This window comes from Embiotoca jacksoni, unplaced genomic scaffold (genome assembly GCF_022577435.1).
Source record: "Embiotoca jacksoni isolate LCO1_2020_lvr unplaced genomic scaffold, fEmbJac1.0.p SCAF_7, whole genome shotgun sequence".
Lineage (NCBI taxonomy): Eukaryota > Metazoa > Chordata > Actinopteri > Embiotocidae > Embiotoca > Embiotoca jacksoni.
In genome coordinates, this window is record NW_027185425.1 from 17,003,191 (window position 1) to 17,022,472 (window position 19,282).

General features: G+C 40.1%; 1 protein-coding gene and 1 long non-coding RNA gene across 3 annotated transcripts; one reads left to right on the forward strand and one right to left on the reverse strand.

The window, feature by feature from the left end:
* Nucleotides 1–835: 835 nt before the first annotated feature.
* LOC138214830 (CMP-N-acetylneuraminate-beta-galactosamide-alpha-2,3-sialyltransferase 1-like) lies at nt 836–12,570 on the reverse strand. 2 transcript variants are annotated; one of them, XM_069176652.1, is made up of 9 exons: nt 8,083–8,284; nt 7,573–7,664; nt 7,042–7,119; nt 6,372–6,643; nt 4,864–5,060; nt 3,505–3,672; nt 3,311–3,350; nt 3,077–3,196; nt 836–2,038 (listed from the first exon to the last, which is right to left on the reverse strand). In XM_069176652.1, exons 4-9 carry the CDS (start codon nt 6,618–6,620, stop codon nt 1,871–1,873), a joined length of 942 nt encoding a protein of 313 aa, XP_069032753.1. In that variant the 5' UTR covers nt 6,621–6,643; nt 7,042–7,119; nt 7,573–7,664; nt 8,083–8,284; the 3' UTR covers nt 836–1,870. The 2 variants fall into 2 exon arrangements, with proteins under 2 accessions (XP_069032753.1, XP_069032754.1); XM_069176653.1 differs by lacking the exons at nt 7,573–7,664; nt 8,083–8,284 and adding an exon at nt 12,534–12,570.
* A 1,461-nt stretch (nt 12,571–14,031) lies between these two features.
* Nucleotides 14,032–16,053, forward strand: LOC138214831 (uncharacterized). The gene is made up of 4 exons (XR_011179653.1): nt 14,032–14,490; nt 14,645–14,684; nt 14,799–14,918; nt 15,988–16,053. It is a non-coding gene; the product is annotated as an uncharacterized lncRNA (long non-coding RNA).
* The last annotated feature ends 3,229 nt before the right edge of the window (nt 16,054–19,282 follow it).

The following is a 19,282-nucleotide window of genomic DNA, read 5'->3' on the forward strand; positions in this document are numbered from 1 at the left end:
GATCCGACTGAAAGCCAAAACAATCGCCACCGCAGTGAAGTTTGAGGATTTTAGAGGTGGACCATCGTGGTGTCTCACATTTATGAGACGTAAAGGCCTGTCCATCAGGGTACGGACGAGTCTGTGTCAGCAGCTCCCTCCCGACTACGAGGAAAAAGTTTCAAACTTCCGCAAATTCACTGATGCAAAGATAGCGGAGCATACCATTGGCCCGCACGACATCATGAACATGGATGAGGTTCCTCTGACCTTTGACCTGCCTCTCACTCGGACTGTCAACAGGAAAGGCAAATCATCCGTCACGCTGACATTTTTATTTTTGTTACAAGCCGTGTTTTGTTAAAGCCTGTGTAAAGTTCATTTGTTTCCATGTACCGGTAGGCACCTGCGGCTTATTTATGTTCAAAATAATATTTTTTTTCAAATTCAGTGGGTGCGGCTTATATTCAGGTGCGCTCAATATGCCGGAAATTACGGTACTTCCTTTCTCATGCCAGCTAAGCCAACAAAGAAACATTGAAAATAGCTCAAATGCACACCAAAAGTATGTTATCAGTAGAGAGTAAGAGTAGAGAGTGACAGGACACCACAATGTGTAATCTCTCCTCAGAAGCCACAAAGCCTGCCAATCTGACAGGCTACCACCTGGAGCATGTACCTGAATCTAAGGACTTTGTCAGACAGATGATGAATACATCTGCCAGCAATCATCTGCAATCTGCAAACACCAAATTAGTGAAGAACACATAGTTGAAGGAGGCAGGTGGCTCTTGGGGCCTTGTTCTCTGAAAGGAATTGGAATGAATTCAATACGCCAATGATGTCTTGAGGAGATTTTTATGGTTAAAACACATCAAGAACAAAATCTTGTTTTGATTAACAGAAAAGTTTGATTTAATTCTGATTATTTCATTATTGAATTTACCAACATTAAGACATTGCACATACCATATATGATAAAATAATACGGAACATATTGTGCATCTTAAGTATTCATTCTAAAAACACCATAACGACATGAAAGTACAAGTCCGAACATGTGATTAACTGATCACTTCTAAATGACAGCTTTTGCACAAACAGAAACATTAATAAACGTAATCAAACTGGTTGTATTAGTTCTCTCGCAGAATTGACATGAAACTAGTGAAATTCAAATGAAGTTCTCAATGGTAAACAGATTTTCAAAAAATGATCCGAAATTTACTCATTGAGGCGCCGGATAAATAAAACAAATATTATAATGAACAAAAAATAAGTGTACGATTGCCTGAACTCGATACATTCATTAGACACCATAACGTTGCTGTAAGTTGATGCTTTACTAGGGAAGACTAAACTAGCCAGCAAACTAGCAACCTAACAACTGCTCAAAAGTGGTCAAATGACACAATGATGCATGTAACTCTGCTGGCTGATAACAAGAGGAGATAGTAAGAGAGTCCTAAATGCTCATGCATCCATTTAGAAATCACACAAGTCCTCAAACTCAAGATTTGGGTCTAACACCTTATGATGACTAATCCCCAGATAACATTCAAATAAACAATGCAATCAAAACAATAAACACAAACAACTTTGCATTTTGCATTTCTTGTAGTTTTTAAATATGATTATTTTAAATTAAATTTATATGGAAGCATGGATAAATTCAGAAAAATATTTCAGCCAAGCAAATGATTAAGTTAGATGTATTATTTTTGCATTACCTATCATCTTTTGCCAGAATTGAACCTAACAAACCAAAAAAACAACGAAAACTTAAAATAAAAAAACCTTGATTGTTGAATGCAATATTTTCCAAAATACCAAAATACAGATCACATACGTCTTCATTTAATGCCCCCCACCCCACCACCAATTTTATTTTTTACCATCCTTTAAAAAACTGGATTGCCTTTTTCCTGCCTAATTTCCTAAGAGTTTCGTATTCACGTTTTCCAGGATGCCCTCCAGTTTTTAGGTTTTTGTATGTCAGTATTTCATAATAGTGGCTCCAGTTTCCATCCGAGTCTGCTCCAAACCCAAAAACGCTGACCTGGGAAAATAACACATTCAATCTGATACTCAGCTGTACTTCTTATTTGTATTGTTAAGTAAATGGGTTAAGAGGTTTATTTAAAAGGTAAAATCTCAATTTGTCTATTTTCTCACCGAACACAATGAAAAATACTTTAGAAAAACAAACAAACCTCTTGAAAAGGAACTCTGAAAATGTTGACACAATTTAAAAAACTGATAATGAGAATAGATGTTGAAATAGAAAGAACAAAAAAAATTGCTTTGGTCAGTCAAAGTGTGTTATGAGTGGCAAAATGAGAGTGAACGGGTTTTAACCTTCCTTGTAACGGTTGTAACACTATAACACAAGAATTAATGACCCACAACTACTTCTCTTTAACAGGTCAAAATGCCATGGCACACAATAATGTGACAACAGATAATTGAACATTTAAAAATGATACCACTTAACAGCATGGTGGGTACACTAGCCAGCCAGGTTGCATAAAAATCTGAACAGAACAAGATGGAGGATGATTAAATAGAGAATACAGATGCATCGGAGGAACCTGGCCGTAAGATGGGAGCTGCCTTAGCTGTTTGGAAGTCATTGTGTTATATAAAATCTATTATAAACCAAAAGACCATATCTTGTTAAGTTTGGCGGGCCACTGTTGTTGCCAGTGGTGGTACCGCTAGGAACTTCCATCCACTCCAGGGTGATGCAATGCTAAGAGTGCATGCGGTTACGCTTGTCGGATTCAAAAGGTGTCAATAAGTCGTAGCAGTGAAACAGCGAAGCAAAAGGGTTGGCCGTGGCTAGACGAGGCACTTTCTCAAAACTGTAAAGAGCGCTAGAATAATCTCCCTCATCAATGGTCCCCTCCAGATGAGGTCAAACCATTGATTAAGACAGTGGGTTTGATGTATGTCTTGGTTAGGTAGCAAACCGTTGCTGTGCTACACTTTCCTGCTTCAGGCGTACGAAGATGGTGCGAAGAAAAAGGCTGAGCATTTTGCAAAATACCACACAAATGAAGAAAGTCATTATAATAATCTGGAATACAGAACCTACCTCATCACAAAGCAGTGTGCTGACAGCGAAAGCCAGAAAGCCAGTGGATGGGTAATGGCCTGTTTTTCCCAGCCAATTTTCATGAGCATATCTCATGAAACCCGGACGAAGGATCATCACCTATAATGAATTAGAAATAGCCCTTTATCAACAATTCTTTTCTGCAACAACGCGCTACATTTTATTATCAGATATCTATATAATTTAATATGCAAAATCATTTAAAATACTCACCTTGTCCTTTGAAGCTACTGGCCTTGACACTGTGGGACCGCTGCAGATAAAGTTAATTGATACATTTAGCAGGTATTAATTGGTTATAATTAAACAACACTACGATTCAAATGTTGAATTGTTATAGTAAAGCCGAAACTCTGCTGTGCAGTTTTTGTTAAGCCCAAAGGTTTTTGTCGCTGTGTTTGACCTACTTTACATTGAGGTTCATGTTGAGCCAATAGAAATCTCTTGTCTTGAATGGAAAAAACAGAAGATAAGTGGTGTTGTCCAGTTTCACAGAACTCTCTGGATACATGACATGATGAGTTGTTCTGGTCCCAACATGTGCCTCATAGCCTTCGGTACGTCCACGGTTAATTCTAAAGAGTACAGAGAGATAAATATTGAATTACATATAGTTAAATGACAATTATAGGTGAACAAAGTTTACACTACATGGAAATTCGAAAGACTTTTCAATCTTTTGGCCAATTCATGATTTCTGTATCAATGTGCATGACATACAGGAATGAGACCTGTGGAGTAGATCCATTTCTAAGTGAAGTTGTCAGCATCCCTGTCTGACCTTCTGTGTTTTAACCTTTGTTCCTGCTGATCTCCTCTCATGTGTTCTGTCATTCCCCTGTTTGTGGTTGTCTACCATGTGCTTGTTGTTTTGTTCTGTTTCTCCTCTTCCTGCCTCCAGACACCTCCCATGGCCACGCCCCTGATTGGTCTGCACAGCTGCTGGCAATAAAGTTGATAACCTCTTGGGAGTATATCAACTCTGGTCCTGCACTCCTGCTTTGTCAGTAAGTTCATCTACTCACCCAGTACCACTCTGCCACCTCTTCCCACCTCCTCCCGGTTTCTCCCAGTTCCTCCCAGTTCCTTCCTCCCTCTCTCTCTCTCTCTCTCTGTCTCTCTGTCTCTCTCTCTCTCTCTCTCTCTCTCTCTCTCTCTCTCTCGAACCCTCAGACTCACCACCAGCCTGGAAGCCACCTGGTCTTCCTCTGCCTGCACAGCCTATCTACAACTCCTGTTACAATAAAACATCACATTGTATTGCCACCGTCTACGCCTCTGTGTCTGCTATCGAGTCCTATCCTGCCACCTCATAACAGAATTAGTTGCTGCCACAATTTGGTAATGCTTTGATTTTAGCCACCTTTCCACTAATGCCGCCTAAACATGGTGAGACGTTTCCAATTCTTCCGAAATCTCGTGCTGTGTGAACATAGCCACTGAACGAGAAGGCAGCCGACTGTGGCTTGCGTCTACGTGGCTGCGCAAAGCGTAACCAGATTTTAGTCTGAACGAAACCACAGGCACATTTGCAGTGTCATTCAAAACCTACATTGGTCACACACATTGAAACCATAAATTGGCCTTTAGAAGTTTTTGTGAATCCACATCAGAGCATTTTTCTGAATTTGTCTTAGCGTCAACACCATTGTTCAAAGTAGATTTTCGAAAATGACTGACAATAATGTTTGTATTTTAAGGAAGGATAGAATAATGTTGATATTACCCAGCAATAAAAATAAAATTTGAACTATATGATGATTTACCTTATTACGAAATCATGAGAATCTATCAGAGGTCCATAATGTGATCCCTTCAAATTACCAGAGTTTCCCACCACAGCACAGGTCTTGCAGCGGTCGGAGCTGAAATTGGTAACACCTGAAATGGGTTGTATTTTCTGAAACAAGCTTTCCAGTGTTTCACTGAAGACAGAGAAGTTTGCCCTGTTGCCCTGTAGGGTCTGACACACATGACAGAAAAGAGTGTTACGTAGCAGGTTTTAGATGTAAAGCACTCACATGAAATCCAATATAATCATGAAGGAGCCTCTTAAAAAGGTAATAAATAAAAAATAAATAAAAAAAACAAGGTTGTGGCCAAATGGTCACAATGTCTATAACAATTAAGGGCCCTATCTTTTCCATGCCTGCACCGGTTTGCAGTTTTCAAGGCTCAACGTGAACCTGGTTTTGCCGAGCTGATCAGAACGGTGCAGCAAGAGACATGTTGGCAAAGATGCCCTTACGCAATGCAATTTTAGTTTTAATTTTGAGGTGAAATTGTGGGCTACTTTTGTGGCTCCAGTGGGCCGAGCGCACATGAACAGACACATCCAAAATCACAGAGGTTTTGTGGATGTCCACTTGCAGAGATAACTAAAACAAGATTTTGTCAATGCAACTTTCCAATTCAATTAATCATCTAAAAAAAAAAAAAAGCTGACTCTTAATTAAGTGCATGTGAATCAGGTCATGGTGCAGCAGTCAATTTCAGGCATTACATTTCAAAAGGCTCACAGGTTAAGTGCAAATTAATTGCAATTAAATAACACAAAATGGGGTTTCAATTCAAAAGCCTTCTAACCCACTGATCTGGTTTAGTAATCCAGCCAGCTGTGCAAGACCGCGGAGTGTGACACTGTGTCATTAATAAACAAAAGATGGGCAATTTACAACCAGCAATTTGGGTCATTTAATTAATGATTGTAAAGTAAATTATTCACACTCAAAGCTTCCGATGCACTTTATTTATTAACACCACAACATCAGTGATGTTTGGAGCGAATTGCTCTTCATCAGTTTTGTTCATAAATGAATTGTTTTGGGAGCTTTAAATGTGCTTTATTTACTTCTGCTCACTCCTCAACATTCTTCCAGCACCTGATTTCCCTATATTGGATGAGTGTTCTTTCTTCACTTTGACATATAATTGATGCCAGTGTTTGGCATCTACAAGATGCAAGTTTTTTTGCAAGTCTACTCTTTCTTCATCCATTATGAAACAATGCGCCATGTCACAGTGATTTGAAAGGGATTGACAAGAGCTGATTTGATTGGAGTTGACTGGGACACATCTTCCATCTATTCTATCTACTATCGCGCTATCTACTGCGCCACTGACGTGCTTCCATCAGTGTTTACCAAGATACTAAACAAGTTGGCCACACCCTGCGCTTTTGGCGCATTGCATAGGTGGATGAAAATAGCACCCAAAGAGTGCAACACAAGCAGAACACCTGTGCTGTATATTTTAGGGTAAAGGGGATATTTACCGACCACCAGTTGAATTCATCCTCTGTGGCGGTAGTGTTTCTTGACATGAAAGGCTCAGGAGATGATTCGATAATCTCTGCTACGCATGGAGTACTCTCTCGTAAACATTTGTCGCAGGCACAAAGTCTTGACTCCCGAGGGAAAAGGGAACGCACAGATAAATTCCATGAAGAGGTAAAAAAAACAGCAAATGCTAGGATGCACAGGAGAAGGGAAATGAGAATCCTGGCTGTGAATTTGTGACGCATCTTGAATGAAGAACAGATCCAATCTGTGGACACAATTAGTGGTGAAATAATCAGGTGAGTAAATTCATGAATGTGGAAAATGTTTCATGAATAAGCCTACAGCAAAACAAATTGTGTAGTTTACCATAGTAATAGCAGTACAAAAAACATCATTCATTAATTAGATTCATAAAACACACCCTATTGAAAATATCAATCTGATCCTGATTTAAAAGTAACATTAACTTCATGGAAACTTTCATACACATCTGCCATTTAGAAGTGTAAACCATCACTTCATTTTCAGTTTATATTAGGAACCAAACCTGTTATTTAGAGCTGCCTTCAGTAAGGAGATAATTAAAACAGCACCATAATGAGCAGAATGAAAAACATTGCTTGGGTTTTTCCTATTGTATTAAAATAAAAGTATTGTATTTACTGTAGTGCTGGTTTCACTGTTGTGTAGATGTTGTTCCAAGTGTTATTCAAATTGTCTCCACGGAGACCAAAATAATCTCTGAGGAAGAACACCGTAAACCAGTTAATGACAGAGGTAACATGGAAACACAACGCAATAAGCCTTGTTTATTTAAAAAACAGATATATAACAAAAAAAATGCATACTTTAATTGTTTAACAAGGAAAAGGGGTCACAAAAGTAATTGTGAGGTTTAATAATGGGTGCTCTAAGTATTACAGCCATGAAATTAGGACTTAAATCTATTAATAAACAGAAAACTATTGGTTTTGAAGTATACCTTCTTCATTTGTTTTTTTCCATCGAAAAGTTAATGTCACACATGTTACAGTACATTAACAATAAGTCTAACTACAACAGCACAACTGAACTATTTTCTGCCTTAATCAAGATACAGAACAAATATTTTCCAATCTACACTCAACCAAAACAAATCATTTTGTCACGGTTTTTGAAGTCAATCCCAATGTGTTCAAATATGTTTTCTCTTACCTGGCAACAGTTGAAATATAATGCAGGCAGGTGAGGTGAGAAAGAACCTGTACGATTTGGTGATGCAACTAACTGAAATGCAGCAGCGCAAACTGCCAGGGGAGAGGATTGGAGAAGGGTTGGAATCTGTGATAACAACGCGTCACTGAATTGTTGTGTTACTGGAGAGTCACTTATCCAGTTTCGTGACAACCCTAAGTAAATATTGAAATAGTTTTGAACTTTATTCCATTTTGTAGAGGTATTTTTTCATGTCCATTCATATCCCAAGTCTCTAAAAAAATTGGTTTGCTCAATCAGCTTGTTATGATGAGCAATAGGGTTAAAAACAGTTTGAACAAGATTATTGGTCTTGGTTCCCACAAATTCTAAACATGTAAATAATGGCCAAGTGACAGATGAGGATCTGGTATCACGAGCAACTAAAGGCAGAGCACACTAATAAGAGCATGATTGATAATGTACACCAACTCTCTCGGCTCTGTAATTCACTCTTATGGCTTTTCCTACCACACGTCCTCTTCTCACTCAGAAGGAGGTCCAGGTTCTGGTCAAGGCTCTGGTCTAGGTTCTGGTCATCTCACGTCTGGACTACTGTAACTCCCTCCTGGCAGGTCTACCTGTTAGTACCATCTGACCTCTGCAGCTCATCCAGAATGCCTCAGCTCGACTGGTCTTTAACCTCCTAAATTCACTCCAACTACTCCGCTCCTCCACCTCCTCCTCCTCCTCCTCTTCCTCTTCCTCCTCCTCCTACTCCGCTCCCTTCACTGGTTACCAGTAGCTGCCTGCATCCGTTTCAAAACATTGGTACTTGCGTACCGTGCTGCGAACAGATCAGGTCCAGTCTACATCCAGGACATGGTCCAACCTTACATACCAGCCCGCTCCCTCCGCTCTGCTTCCACCAATCGGCTTGTTGCTCCCTCACTGAGCTAAACACTCAACAAAATCACGGTTGTTTGCTGTCCTGGCTCCTTAATGGTGGAATGAGTTCCCCACCAACATCAGGACAGCGGAAACTCTGAACATCTTCCACCGCAAACTAAAAACACACCTCTTCAGACTTTACCTTGAACAGTAGAACTTTAGTTGCACTTAAAATGACACTTACTGATAGAACTTTGTAGTTTGGCTTTCTTGAAGAAATTGTATTTTCTTGATTCCTGTTGTTCTGGGTTTTGTTCCCTCATGGTTGAAATGCACTTATTGTAAGTCGCTTTGGATAAAAGTGTCAGCTAAGTGAAATGAAATGTAATGTAATAAACTATTGCTTAAAAATAATGATATTACACTGTCATGGAGGAATTTATTGGTACTCTTAACAGCTCATTGAAACAATGCTTCATTCCTCCTGAAAAGTCATGCAATTTTCTCATGTATGCCTTCTTGCCTTTGGTATTTCATAAAATAAAGCAATGCAAGTATGAACAAAATAAGAGCATATGAACATAGCCCTGACAGATTTGCAACAGGCAGATGGGTGGATGAAAAGATCAAACAAGAAATACAGGATCTAGAACCAGGAACTGAACTGGAGTTGGTAGACGGTTAAAAAGCAGGTGAAGTGGGTGTGGTGGACAGGTCACTATTATGCAAATCTCCTTGGGAACAGAAGTAAAAAGCAAACGGCAACACAGTGAAGGCCTGCTGTTAGACTGAGCTTCAGCTAATTTAGCTGTTTTTTTCTGTTTCTTCAAACTTGAAAACTCAATTTTGAGGCTGACTAATTCAAGAATTGAATTAGTTCCACCACATGAATACATATTTATAGCGGAGTTTAGCAGAGGAGCAGTAACTACTGTTTGTTAAGCAAAATAATTAGTGTACAAGAAAGGAAGAGGATATGCTTGGTATGTTAGTTTCTCTACAGCCATCACAATGTTCAACAAAAGGCTTTGTTGGGGTTTTACGCAGCGTCTCTGGAAATGATTCATAATCAGCCATAAAAGGCCTAAAATCTCTCTGTGTCTCAGGCTCTGCTCTCTCCCTGTTCTCATCCTACCTCAACAACCGCACTTAACGGGTAACTTGGAGAGGATCTGTGTCTTGTGCTTGTCCTGCTGGACTTAAGCGAGTCTCCTTCCTTGACTGATGGATGTGTCTCAGAGGAAGACTGGTGCGTCTGCTGCTATCATTCTGCCCAATAATACCTGTTGGATCAATGACCAGAAGAATCTCTGTCTCGAGTGCCTGATGTGATGGTTAACCTGCTGAGACAGCAGTCAGGCCTTTATAACAACTAGATTTACCACCTCATAGTTGTATGCCATCGCCAACCAATCGAGCAGCATTTCAAATCCATATCTGTCCAGACCTGTATAATATGTTGTTGATATCTATATGTAGACTTTGACTATACAATGGAAGTTGCTGCAAAGAAGCAACAAATGAGAAAACAGATGCTTCACACACATCTTCAACCCGACAGCACAGAATATCTATGCAATCACTCCACTTTCACGGTTGACCACCAAGAATAATGTCATCGTTTCAGTGTCTGACCAGATGTTAAATATGGTCACAATCTTCCATTCTTAATGTTGTCATATAGCATATGAATTCTTGAGTTAAGGCCATAGGTGTATGGTGAAGTTACAGCGACCTTAGACCACTAAAATCTAATCAGTTCGTCCTTCAGTTCAAATGGATGTTTGTCCCAAGTTTTAACAAACTCCCGCATAGCATTCTTGAGATATTACATTCACGAGAATTGGATGTTCGCATGTATATAATAGCTTGAAGTCTACTCACTAATAAAAATGACGTATGTACATGTTAAACACACTTTTGTGGACCTTCCTTTCTCATGCTAGCTAGGCCAACAAAGAAACATTGAAAATAGCTAAAATGGCCACCAAAAGTATATTATCAGTAGAGAGTAAGAGTAGAGAGTGACAGGACACCACAATGTGTAATCTCTCCTCAGAAGCCACAAAGCCAGCCAATCTGGAGCATGTACCTGAATCTAAGGCATATATGTCAAGCTCAATCCGGCCCATCGTGCAATTATATCCGGCCTGCGAGATAATTTTATATAGATCTATTATTATGGCCCGGTGATATGAAGCGCTGATAATACACAAACTACAGATCCCATAATGCAGTGCTTCAGTTGCCTTTACGGAAGCTCGGATACCCGGGAACTTTCCCACGTCAATCAAGTCAGCTTCTGTTGCGCTACAACTGGCTACAACCCTGTTGAAAAGTTATTGCAATTCCCCTCACAATGGAGAAGAGAAAAGTTGATTCTGAAAACAGAGCTTTTCAAAACCGATGGGAGGCTGAGTACATGTTTACTGACATTGCCGGTAAACCTGTGTGTCTCATTTGTGGAGCTAATGTGGCTGTAATTAAGGAATTTAATCTACGACGGCACTACGAGACAAAACATCAGGAGCTGCAAAACCTGAATGCAGAGGAGAAGATACAGAGAGTAGAAGAGCTAAAGAAGACTCTGAGATTTCAGCAGACGTTTTTCACCACAGCAAAATCCCAAAGTGAAGCTGCTGTGAAAGCAAGTTTTATTGTGGCAGAGGAGATCTGCCAAATCAGCCCGTCCATTGACCGAGGGAGAGTTTCTGAAGGGATGCATGATGAAGGTGTGCGATGTCTTGTGTCCAGAAAAAAAGCAGATGTTTGTAAATGTAAGCCTGAGTAGAAATACGGTTGCTGATCAGATTTGTGAGATGGCCACTGATTTAAAAACACAGTTGAGTGAGAGAAGCAAAGACTTTACTGCATTTTCTCTTGCTGTTGATGAAAGTACCGAAAGGGACGTGACCGCATAATCACTGACATGTACGATGCAGTGAAGGCATTTAAAGTGAAGCTGCTCTTATGGGAGACACAAATGCACCAGTCCAACTTGCCTCACTTCCCCTGTTGCCAAGTAATGTTGAACCAAGTCGGTGCAACAGTGTTCCCAAATACGCACTTTGCTGACAAACTGAGCGCACTACGCACTGAATTCGCACGGCGCAACGGTGACTTTGAAGCACGAAAAAAGAAGTTCGAGCTGCTTCCAACCCGTTTGCCGTCGACGTGGAAACTGCTCCTGTACAGAATCAGATGGAGCTGATTGAGCTGCAGTGTAATGAGACACCAAAACAAAGTACGACACCGCAGGGCCCGCACAGTATATTCGCTCCATTCCTGAAACAATGCCCCAGCTCCGTCTGCATGCTGCTCAAACCTTGTGCATGTTTGGTAGCACATATCTGTGTGAGAAGCTGTTCTCAGTGATGAAGATGAACAAAACAGCACACAGGAGTCGTCTCACCGACGAACACCTGCAGTCCATCCTGAGGATCTCCACAACACAGGAACTCACACCAAACCTAAACCATCTTATTGCCAAAAAAAAGATGCCAAACATCCTGCTCTGACAAAATGGCATAACAGCAAAGAAAAATGTTTTGATTTATTTTACTTAAAAGCACTATTTTTATTTATTTTTTTCAGTTTTTTTTTTTTGCAGCATATTCATATTTCTAACTTGTATAATTTTGACAGGATATATTTTTATGGAGAGCAAAATACTTTATTTTATTTAAAGTTTAAGTTGATTTATTCTGAAATAATATTCCTGTCTGTTTTATTCATATTTATGTTCAAACATGTAGTTTCAGTGTGTTCAATAAATGTTTATCCTGTTCGGCCGGCGACCTGAAGTTTGCTTTGAGTTTTGGCCCCCTGTGCAATTGAGTTTGACACCCCTGGTTTAGAGCATACTGTTCACCCTTTTATACTGCGCAAACTAATAAAAGCAAGCTTAAACAGACACTTCACCTGTCCTGTAATGATACATAATAACAACAATAAAATGAATAATACAACTTTATTAGTTGTAGTTTTCATATAAACCAAATAAATACAAAAATGTATGTTACTATAATAAAACGAAATAAAGAAATTCCCTTAATTAAAATATATAAATGTTAATTAAATGTATTTCTTACCTGATCCAAGTGTAAGTCCGCTTCTGCCAAATTATTTAATAAACATGCACGAGTGGTGAAAAGGCAGGACGTAACAGGCTTGTAGAACAGGTCGGAGGAGGTTTTCAGGAGTGGAGGATTACCTATGTATTGAGGGTGTGGTCTGATCTGGTCAAAAAGAGCTTTTTATTTACTGCACCAATGTTTGAGTTTCTTAACCTTTTGTATCATTATATAATGTTAAAAGCTGTGAAGTAAATAGGTAGGTAGGTAGGTAGGTATTTGCTTTATTAATCCCCGAGGGGAAATTTTTTAAATAATTCAATACACAAACAAAGCATGCAAATTCCATCCAGTCTGTATGATTAGCCTGTAAAGAAAAAAGAGAGGAAGGAGATTGTAGTCAATTTGCGTAAAGCAAAGTGAAAACAAATCAAGTGCTTGCGGAGTCTTCCGCTCCTCCAAAACAATTCAAAATCAATCATTGCAGAGGCTGTTAATAACTCCAGCAGGTGTACACCATAAATGCAGTGAGATGTTTAATACGTATCCACAAGTTTATAACACTCATTCTCTCCGTTGGTTCAAGTTGCTGGCTTCACTGCCAGCTTTTAAACTTTACGAAATAATGCTTGTAATCAACAAACTTGAAGGAAAAGATGTGGTCAGTCCTTGTCACGAATACCATCAAACAGATGATGCAGCCAATCACACAAAGACGTAGCGGGCGCGCAGCTCCAAAGAGTTGCGGGTGAGTGGACGTAGCAGATAGTATGGACCGACAACCCAGGACAGCAGGACCAGGGTTGATATACTGGCAGGTGGCAATCAGCTGGATTGTCGCAGCTGTGCAGGCTGATCAGGACCGCAGCCAGAGGACACAGACTGTAGCAGGTCTGCGCTACCGTGGGGGAGATTTCGGAAGAATTGGAAACGTCTCATCATGTTTAGGCGGCATTAGTGGAAAGGTGGCTAAAATCAAAGCATTACCAAATTGTGGCAGCAACTAATTCTGTTATGAGGTGGCAGGATAGGACTCGATAGCAGACACAGAGGCGTAGACGGTGGCAATACAACGTGATGTTTTATTGTAACAGGAGTTGTAGATAGGCTGTGCAGGCAGAGGAAGACCAGGTGGCTTCCAGGCTGGTGGTGAGTCTGAGGGTTCGAGAGAGAGAGAGAGAGAGAGAGAGAGAGAGAGAGAGACACAGAGAGAGAGAGCAAGAGAGAGAGAGAGAGGGAGACAGAGAGAGAGAGAGAGAGAGAGACAGAGGGAAAGACAGAGAGAGAGAGAGAGAGAGAGAGGGAGGAACTGGGAGAAACCAGGAAGAGGTGGGAAGAGGTGGCAGAGTGGTACTGGGTGAGTAGATGAACTTACTGACAAAACAGGAGTGCAGGACCAGAGTTGATATACTCCCAAGAGGTGATCAACTTTATTGCCAGCAGCTGTGCAGACCAATCAGGGGCGTGGCCATGGGAGATGTCTGGAGGCAGGAAGAGGAGAAACCGAACAAAACAACAAGCACATGGTAGACAACCACAAACAGGGGAATGACAGAACACATGAGAGGAGATCAGCAGGAACAAAGGTTAAAACACAGAAGGTCAGACAGGGATGCTGACAACTTCACTTAGAAATGGATCTACTCCACAGGTCTCATTCCTGTATGTCATGCACATTGATACAGAAATCATGAATTGGCCAAAAGATTGAAAAGTCTTTCGAATTTCCATGTAGTGTAAACTTTGTTCACCTATAATTGTCATTTAACTATATGTAATTCAATATTTATCTCTCTGTACTCTTTAGAATTAACCGTGGACATACCGAAGGCTATGAGGCACATGTTGGGACCAGAACAACTCATCATGTCATGTATCCAGAGAGTTCTGTGAAACTGGACAACACCACTTATCTTCTGTTTTTTCCATTCAAGACAAGAGATTTCTATTGGCTCAACATGAACCTCAATGTAAAGTAGGTCAAACACAGCGACAAAAACCTTTGGGCTTAACAAAAACTGCACAGCAGAGTTTCGGCTTTACTATAACAATTCAACATTTGAATCGAAGTGTTGTTTAATTATAACCAATTAATACCTGCTAAATGTATCAATTAACTTTATCTGCAGCGGTCCCACAGTGTCAAGGCCAGTAGCTTCAAAGGACAAGGTGAGTATTTTAAATGATTTTGCATATTAAATTATATAGATATCTGATAATAAAATGTAGCGCGTTGTTGCAGAAAAGAATTGTTGATAAAGGGCTATTTCTAATTCATTATAGGTGATGATCCTTCGTCCGGGTTTCATGAGATATGCTCATGAAAATTGGCTGGGAAAAACAGGCCATTACCCATCCACTGGCTTTCTGGCTTTCGCTGTCAGCACACTGCTTTGTGATGAGGTAGGTTCTGTATTCCAGATTATTATAATGACTTTCTTCATTTGTGTGGTATTTTGCAAAATGCTCAGCCTTTTTCTTCGCACCATCTTCGTACGCCTAAAGCAGGAAAGTGTAGCACAGCAACGGTTTGCTACCTAACCAAGACATACATCAAACCCACTGTCTTAATCATTGGTTTGACCTCATCTGGAGGGGACCATTGATGAGGGAGATTATTCTAGCGCTCTTTACAGTTTTGAGAAAGTGCCTCGTCTAGCCACGGCCAACCCTTTTGCTTCGCTGTTTCACTGCTACGACTTATTGACACCTTTTGAATCCGACAAGCGTAACCGCATGCACTCTTAGCATTGCATCACCCTGGAGTGGATGGAAGTTCCTAGCGGTACCACCACTGGCAACAACAGTGGCCCGCCAAACTTAACAAGATATGGTCTTTTGGTTTATAATAGATTTTATATAACACAATGACTTCCAAACAGCTAAGGCAGCTCCCATCTTACGGCCAGGTTCCTCTGATACATCTGTATTCTCTATTTAATCATCCTCCATCTTGTTCTGTTCAGATTTTTATGCAACCTGGCTGGCTAGTGTACCCACCATGCTGTTAAGTGGTATCATTTTTAAATGTTCAATTATCTGTTGTCACATTATTGTGTGCCATGGCATTATGACCTGTTAAAGAGAAGTAGTTGTGGGTCATTAATTCTTGTGTTATAGTGTTACAACCGTTACAAGGAAGGTTAAAACCCGTTCACTCTCATTTTGCCACTCATAACACGCTGTAACAAACAACTTACTATATAAACAAATATAGATGACTGACCAATGCAAATTTTTGGTTCTTTCTATTTCAACATCTATTCTCATTATCAGTTTTTAAATTGTGTCAACATTTTCAGAGTTCCTTTTCAAGAGGTTTGTTTGTTTTTCTAAAATATTTTTCATTGTGTTCGGTGAGAAAATAGACAAATTGAGATTTTACCTTTTAAATAAACCTCTTAACCCATTTACTTAACAATACAAATAAGAAGTACAGCTGAGTATCAGATTGAATGTGTTATTTTCCCAGGTCAGCGTTTTTGGGTTTGGAGCAGACTCGGATGGAAACTGGAGCCACTATTTTGAAATACTGACAAACAAAAAGCTAAAAACTGGAGGGCATCCTGGAAAATGTGAATACGAAACAGGAAAAAGGCAATCCAGTTTTTTAAAGGATTGTAAAAAAAAAAAATTGGTGGTGGGGTGGGGGGGCATTAAATGAAGACGTATGTTATCTGTATTTTGGTATTTTTTTGAAAATATTGCATTCAACAATCAAGGGTTTTTTTATTTTAATTTTTGGTTGTTTTTTTTGGTTTGTTAGGTTCAATTCTGGCAAAAGATGATAGGTAATGCAAAAATAATACATCTAACTTAATCATTTGCTTGGCTGAAATATTTTTTCTGAATTTATCCATGCTTCCATATAAATTTAATTTAAAATAATCATATTTAAAAACTACAAGAAATGCAAAATGCAAAATTGTTTGTGTTTATTGTTTTGATTACATTGTTTATTTGAATGTTATCTGGGGATTAGTCATCATAAGGTGTTAGACCCAAATCTTGAGTTTGAGGATTTGTGTGATTTCTAAATGGATGCATGAGCATTTAGGACTCTCTTACTATCTCCTCTTGTTATCAGCCAGCAGAGTTACATGCATCATTGCGTCATTTGCTGCTATATCTCTGATTACCATTTCTAAAGTGGCACAAGACCACAGCAGATTTATTTTGCAGTTTCACTAATACAGCATTTGAAAAAACAAAAAAATCCCTTGCACCTTAAATGTAAGTGGTCACATTTGGAGACCAATCAGTTGCAGTCTGAAGTCCAATATGTTGACTGTTAATCCTGTAGGCAATATGATTTCTTCAAAATACATTATTTTTAAATTGGCATTATTGATTTATCGTTGACTATTGATCACCCTTTTTAATTACATTACATTTTTTCCCCAGATAAAAAAATGGAAATAGGATTTTTGTGTTATGCACATACCTGTTACTGAAGGAGTTGATGAGCCACTCTAAATCAGATATTTTGAATGGAAACAGCACAAGATGAGTGGAGTTGTCCAATTCAGTAGAGCTGTGTGGATACATCACATGGTGTGTTGTTTTGGTTCCAACATCTCTTTCAAAACCTTTGGTACGAGCCTTGTTCATTCTAAATGGTACAGAGGATATACATATTTATATATGGTGACTGAATTTAACATTACATCGATACAGAGGTGTGTTACTATCGTGGATGGCTGCCTGTTACTCCTACATGTTTGAAATTTCTCTGACTTTTATTCCTCTCTCCCCTCCCATCACTAATTTAGTTAGTTTTAGTTTAGTTTCAGTTTGTGGGGGTTGCTTGGTGGTGAAGTGGTTAGCTCTGTCACCTCACAACAAGAAGGTCCTAGGTTTGAACCTAGGCTGGGGCCTTTCCATGTGGAGTTTGCCTGTTTTCCTCATGCCTGCATGTGTTCTCTCCGGATATTCCAGCTCCCTACCACCATCCAAAAACATGCATGTTAGATAATGTGATGATTCTAAATTGTCCGAAGGTGTGAATGCGAGTGTGCATGTCTGTTTCTGTCCAGGGTGGACCCTGCCTTCACCCAGAGTCAGCTGGGATAGGCTTCAGCCCCCAATGACCCTGTTCAGGATAAAGCGGGTGTAGATAATGGATGGATAGTTTAGTTTGTTAGTTTATGGTACTAGTGATTGGTGATGTGTGCGTTAATCTGGACTGATCAGACACTAATGCAGACAGACTGGCTCTCAACTAATTCCCTTATAAACCCCTGTTTATGTCCAAATGTATGTACACATGTATTCATGTACAACATTTTCCATGTGACTTGTGTCTGTTAACATGTCCCATTTGTTTTTGCAATAATGGCCTTAACCCAATTAATGCAAAGAGCTTAAAAGTGCTCAGTGTCACTCAGAGTTTGGCTTTATACTCAAGAAGCTATATTCAGTCATGGAGGATGGAAGAAGCTGCCTGAGGTGCATTTATTAAGTATGACTCCACTGCACACATCCAAATATAACAGTAAGAAGTAAAAGAGCACCCTCTATGTATCACTATATGTGATGACAGGGTGCCTGGCCTAATTTTAAACATGTATCCCCTGATAAGCATGAGGAAACTGATAAAGATAACTGAAAACAAAGAATAGCTTTGTTTGAGAAACATTTGTTCACGTTGTCCCTTTTGTCTCCAGCAGCTGCTTATTCAGGCTGTTTAATCAGAATCAGCTTTATTGGCCAGGTACGTTGACACACACAAGACATTTGACATTTGTAACTTGAGCTCTCAGTGTGCAAAAAAACAAAACAGTCCGACATAAATAGACATATAAACATAAATAGACATATATACAGCTAAGAAAGAAAGAAACAAATATATACATATATACACCTAAAACAATGGTGCAGATGGGTGGAGTGCAAAAAGTCCAGTTATCCATCCGTCCATTATCTATACCCGCTTTGTCCTGAACAGGGTCACGGGGGGCTGGAGCCTATCGCAGCTCACTTTGGGCGAAGGCAGGGTTCACCCTGGACAGGTCGCCAGTCCATCACAGGGCCAAATCCAGTTCAGTTATATTGAACATATTAAGTGTTGAGCAGAGTGACGGCCTGCGGGTAGAAACTGGTCTTGTTTCTGGTTGTTTTGGCACACAGTGCTCTGTAGCGCCTCCCAGAGGGGAGGAGCTGAAACAGGGTGTCCGTGCAATCATCTCCACAGTCTTGATCGGGTTCAGCTCCAGGTTGTTCTGACTGCACCAGAGAACCAGCTGTTCAACCTCCCGTCTGTATGCAGACTCATCACCGTCCCTGAGGAGGCTGATGACCGTTGTGTCGTCTGCAAATTTCAGGAGTTAGACAGTTGAGTCTCCTGCGGTGCAGTCATTGGTGGAGACTGCAGAGGGAGAAGAGCAGTGGGGAGAGCACACACCCCTAGGGGGCGCTATTGCTGATTGTCCGGGTGCTGGATGTGATGTTTCCCAGCCTCACCTGCTGCGTCCTGTCAGTCAGGAAGTTTGTAATCCACTGCCAGGAAAGTAGGTGAGGGGTGTGAAAGTGTCTTATCCTACAGTAAAACAGGTTTAGGTCGTCAGCCAGTCGGGGATTTTCTACAGTGTGGGGAGATGGGGTCTTGTAGTTCGTCAGGTTTTTCAGGGTTTTCCACACTGACGCTGGGTCATTGACTGAAAAGCTGTTTTCAAGCCTTTCAGCGTAGCTTTTCTTTTCTGCCTTGATCTCTTTTGTCAGTGTGTTCCTGGACTTGTTGTACAAGACTCTGTCCCCACTCCTATAGG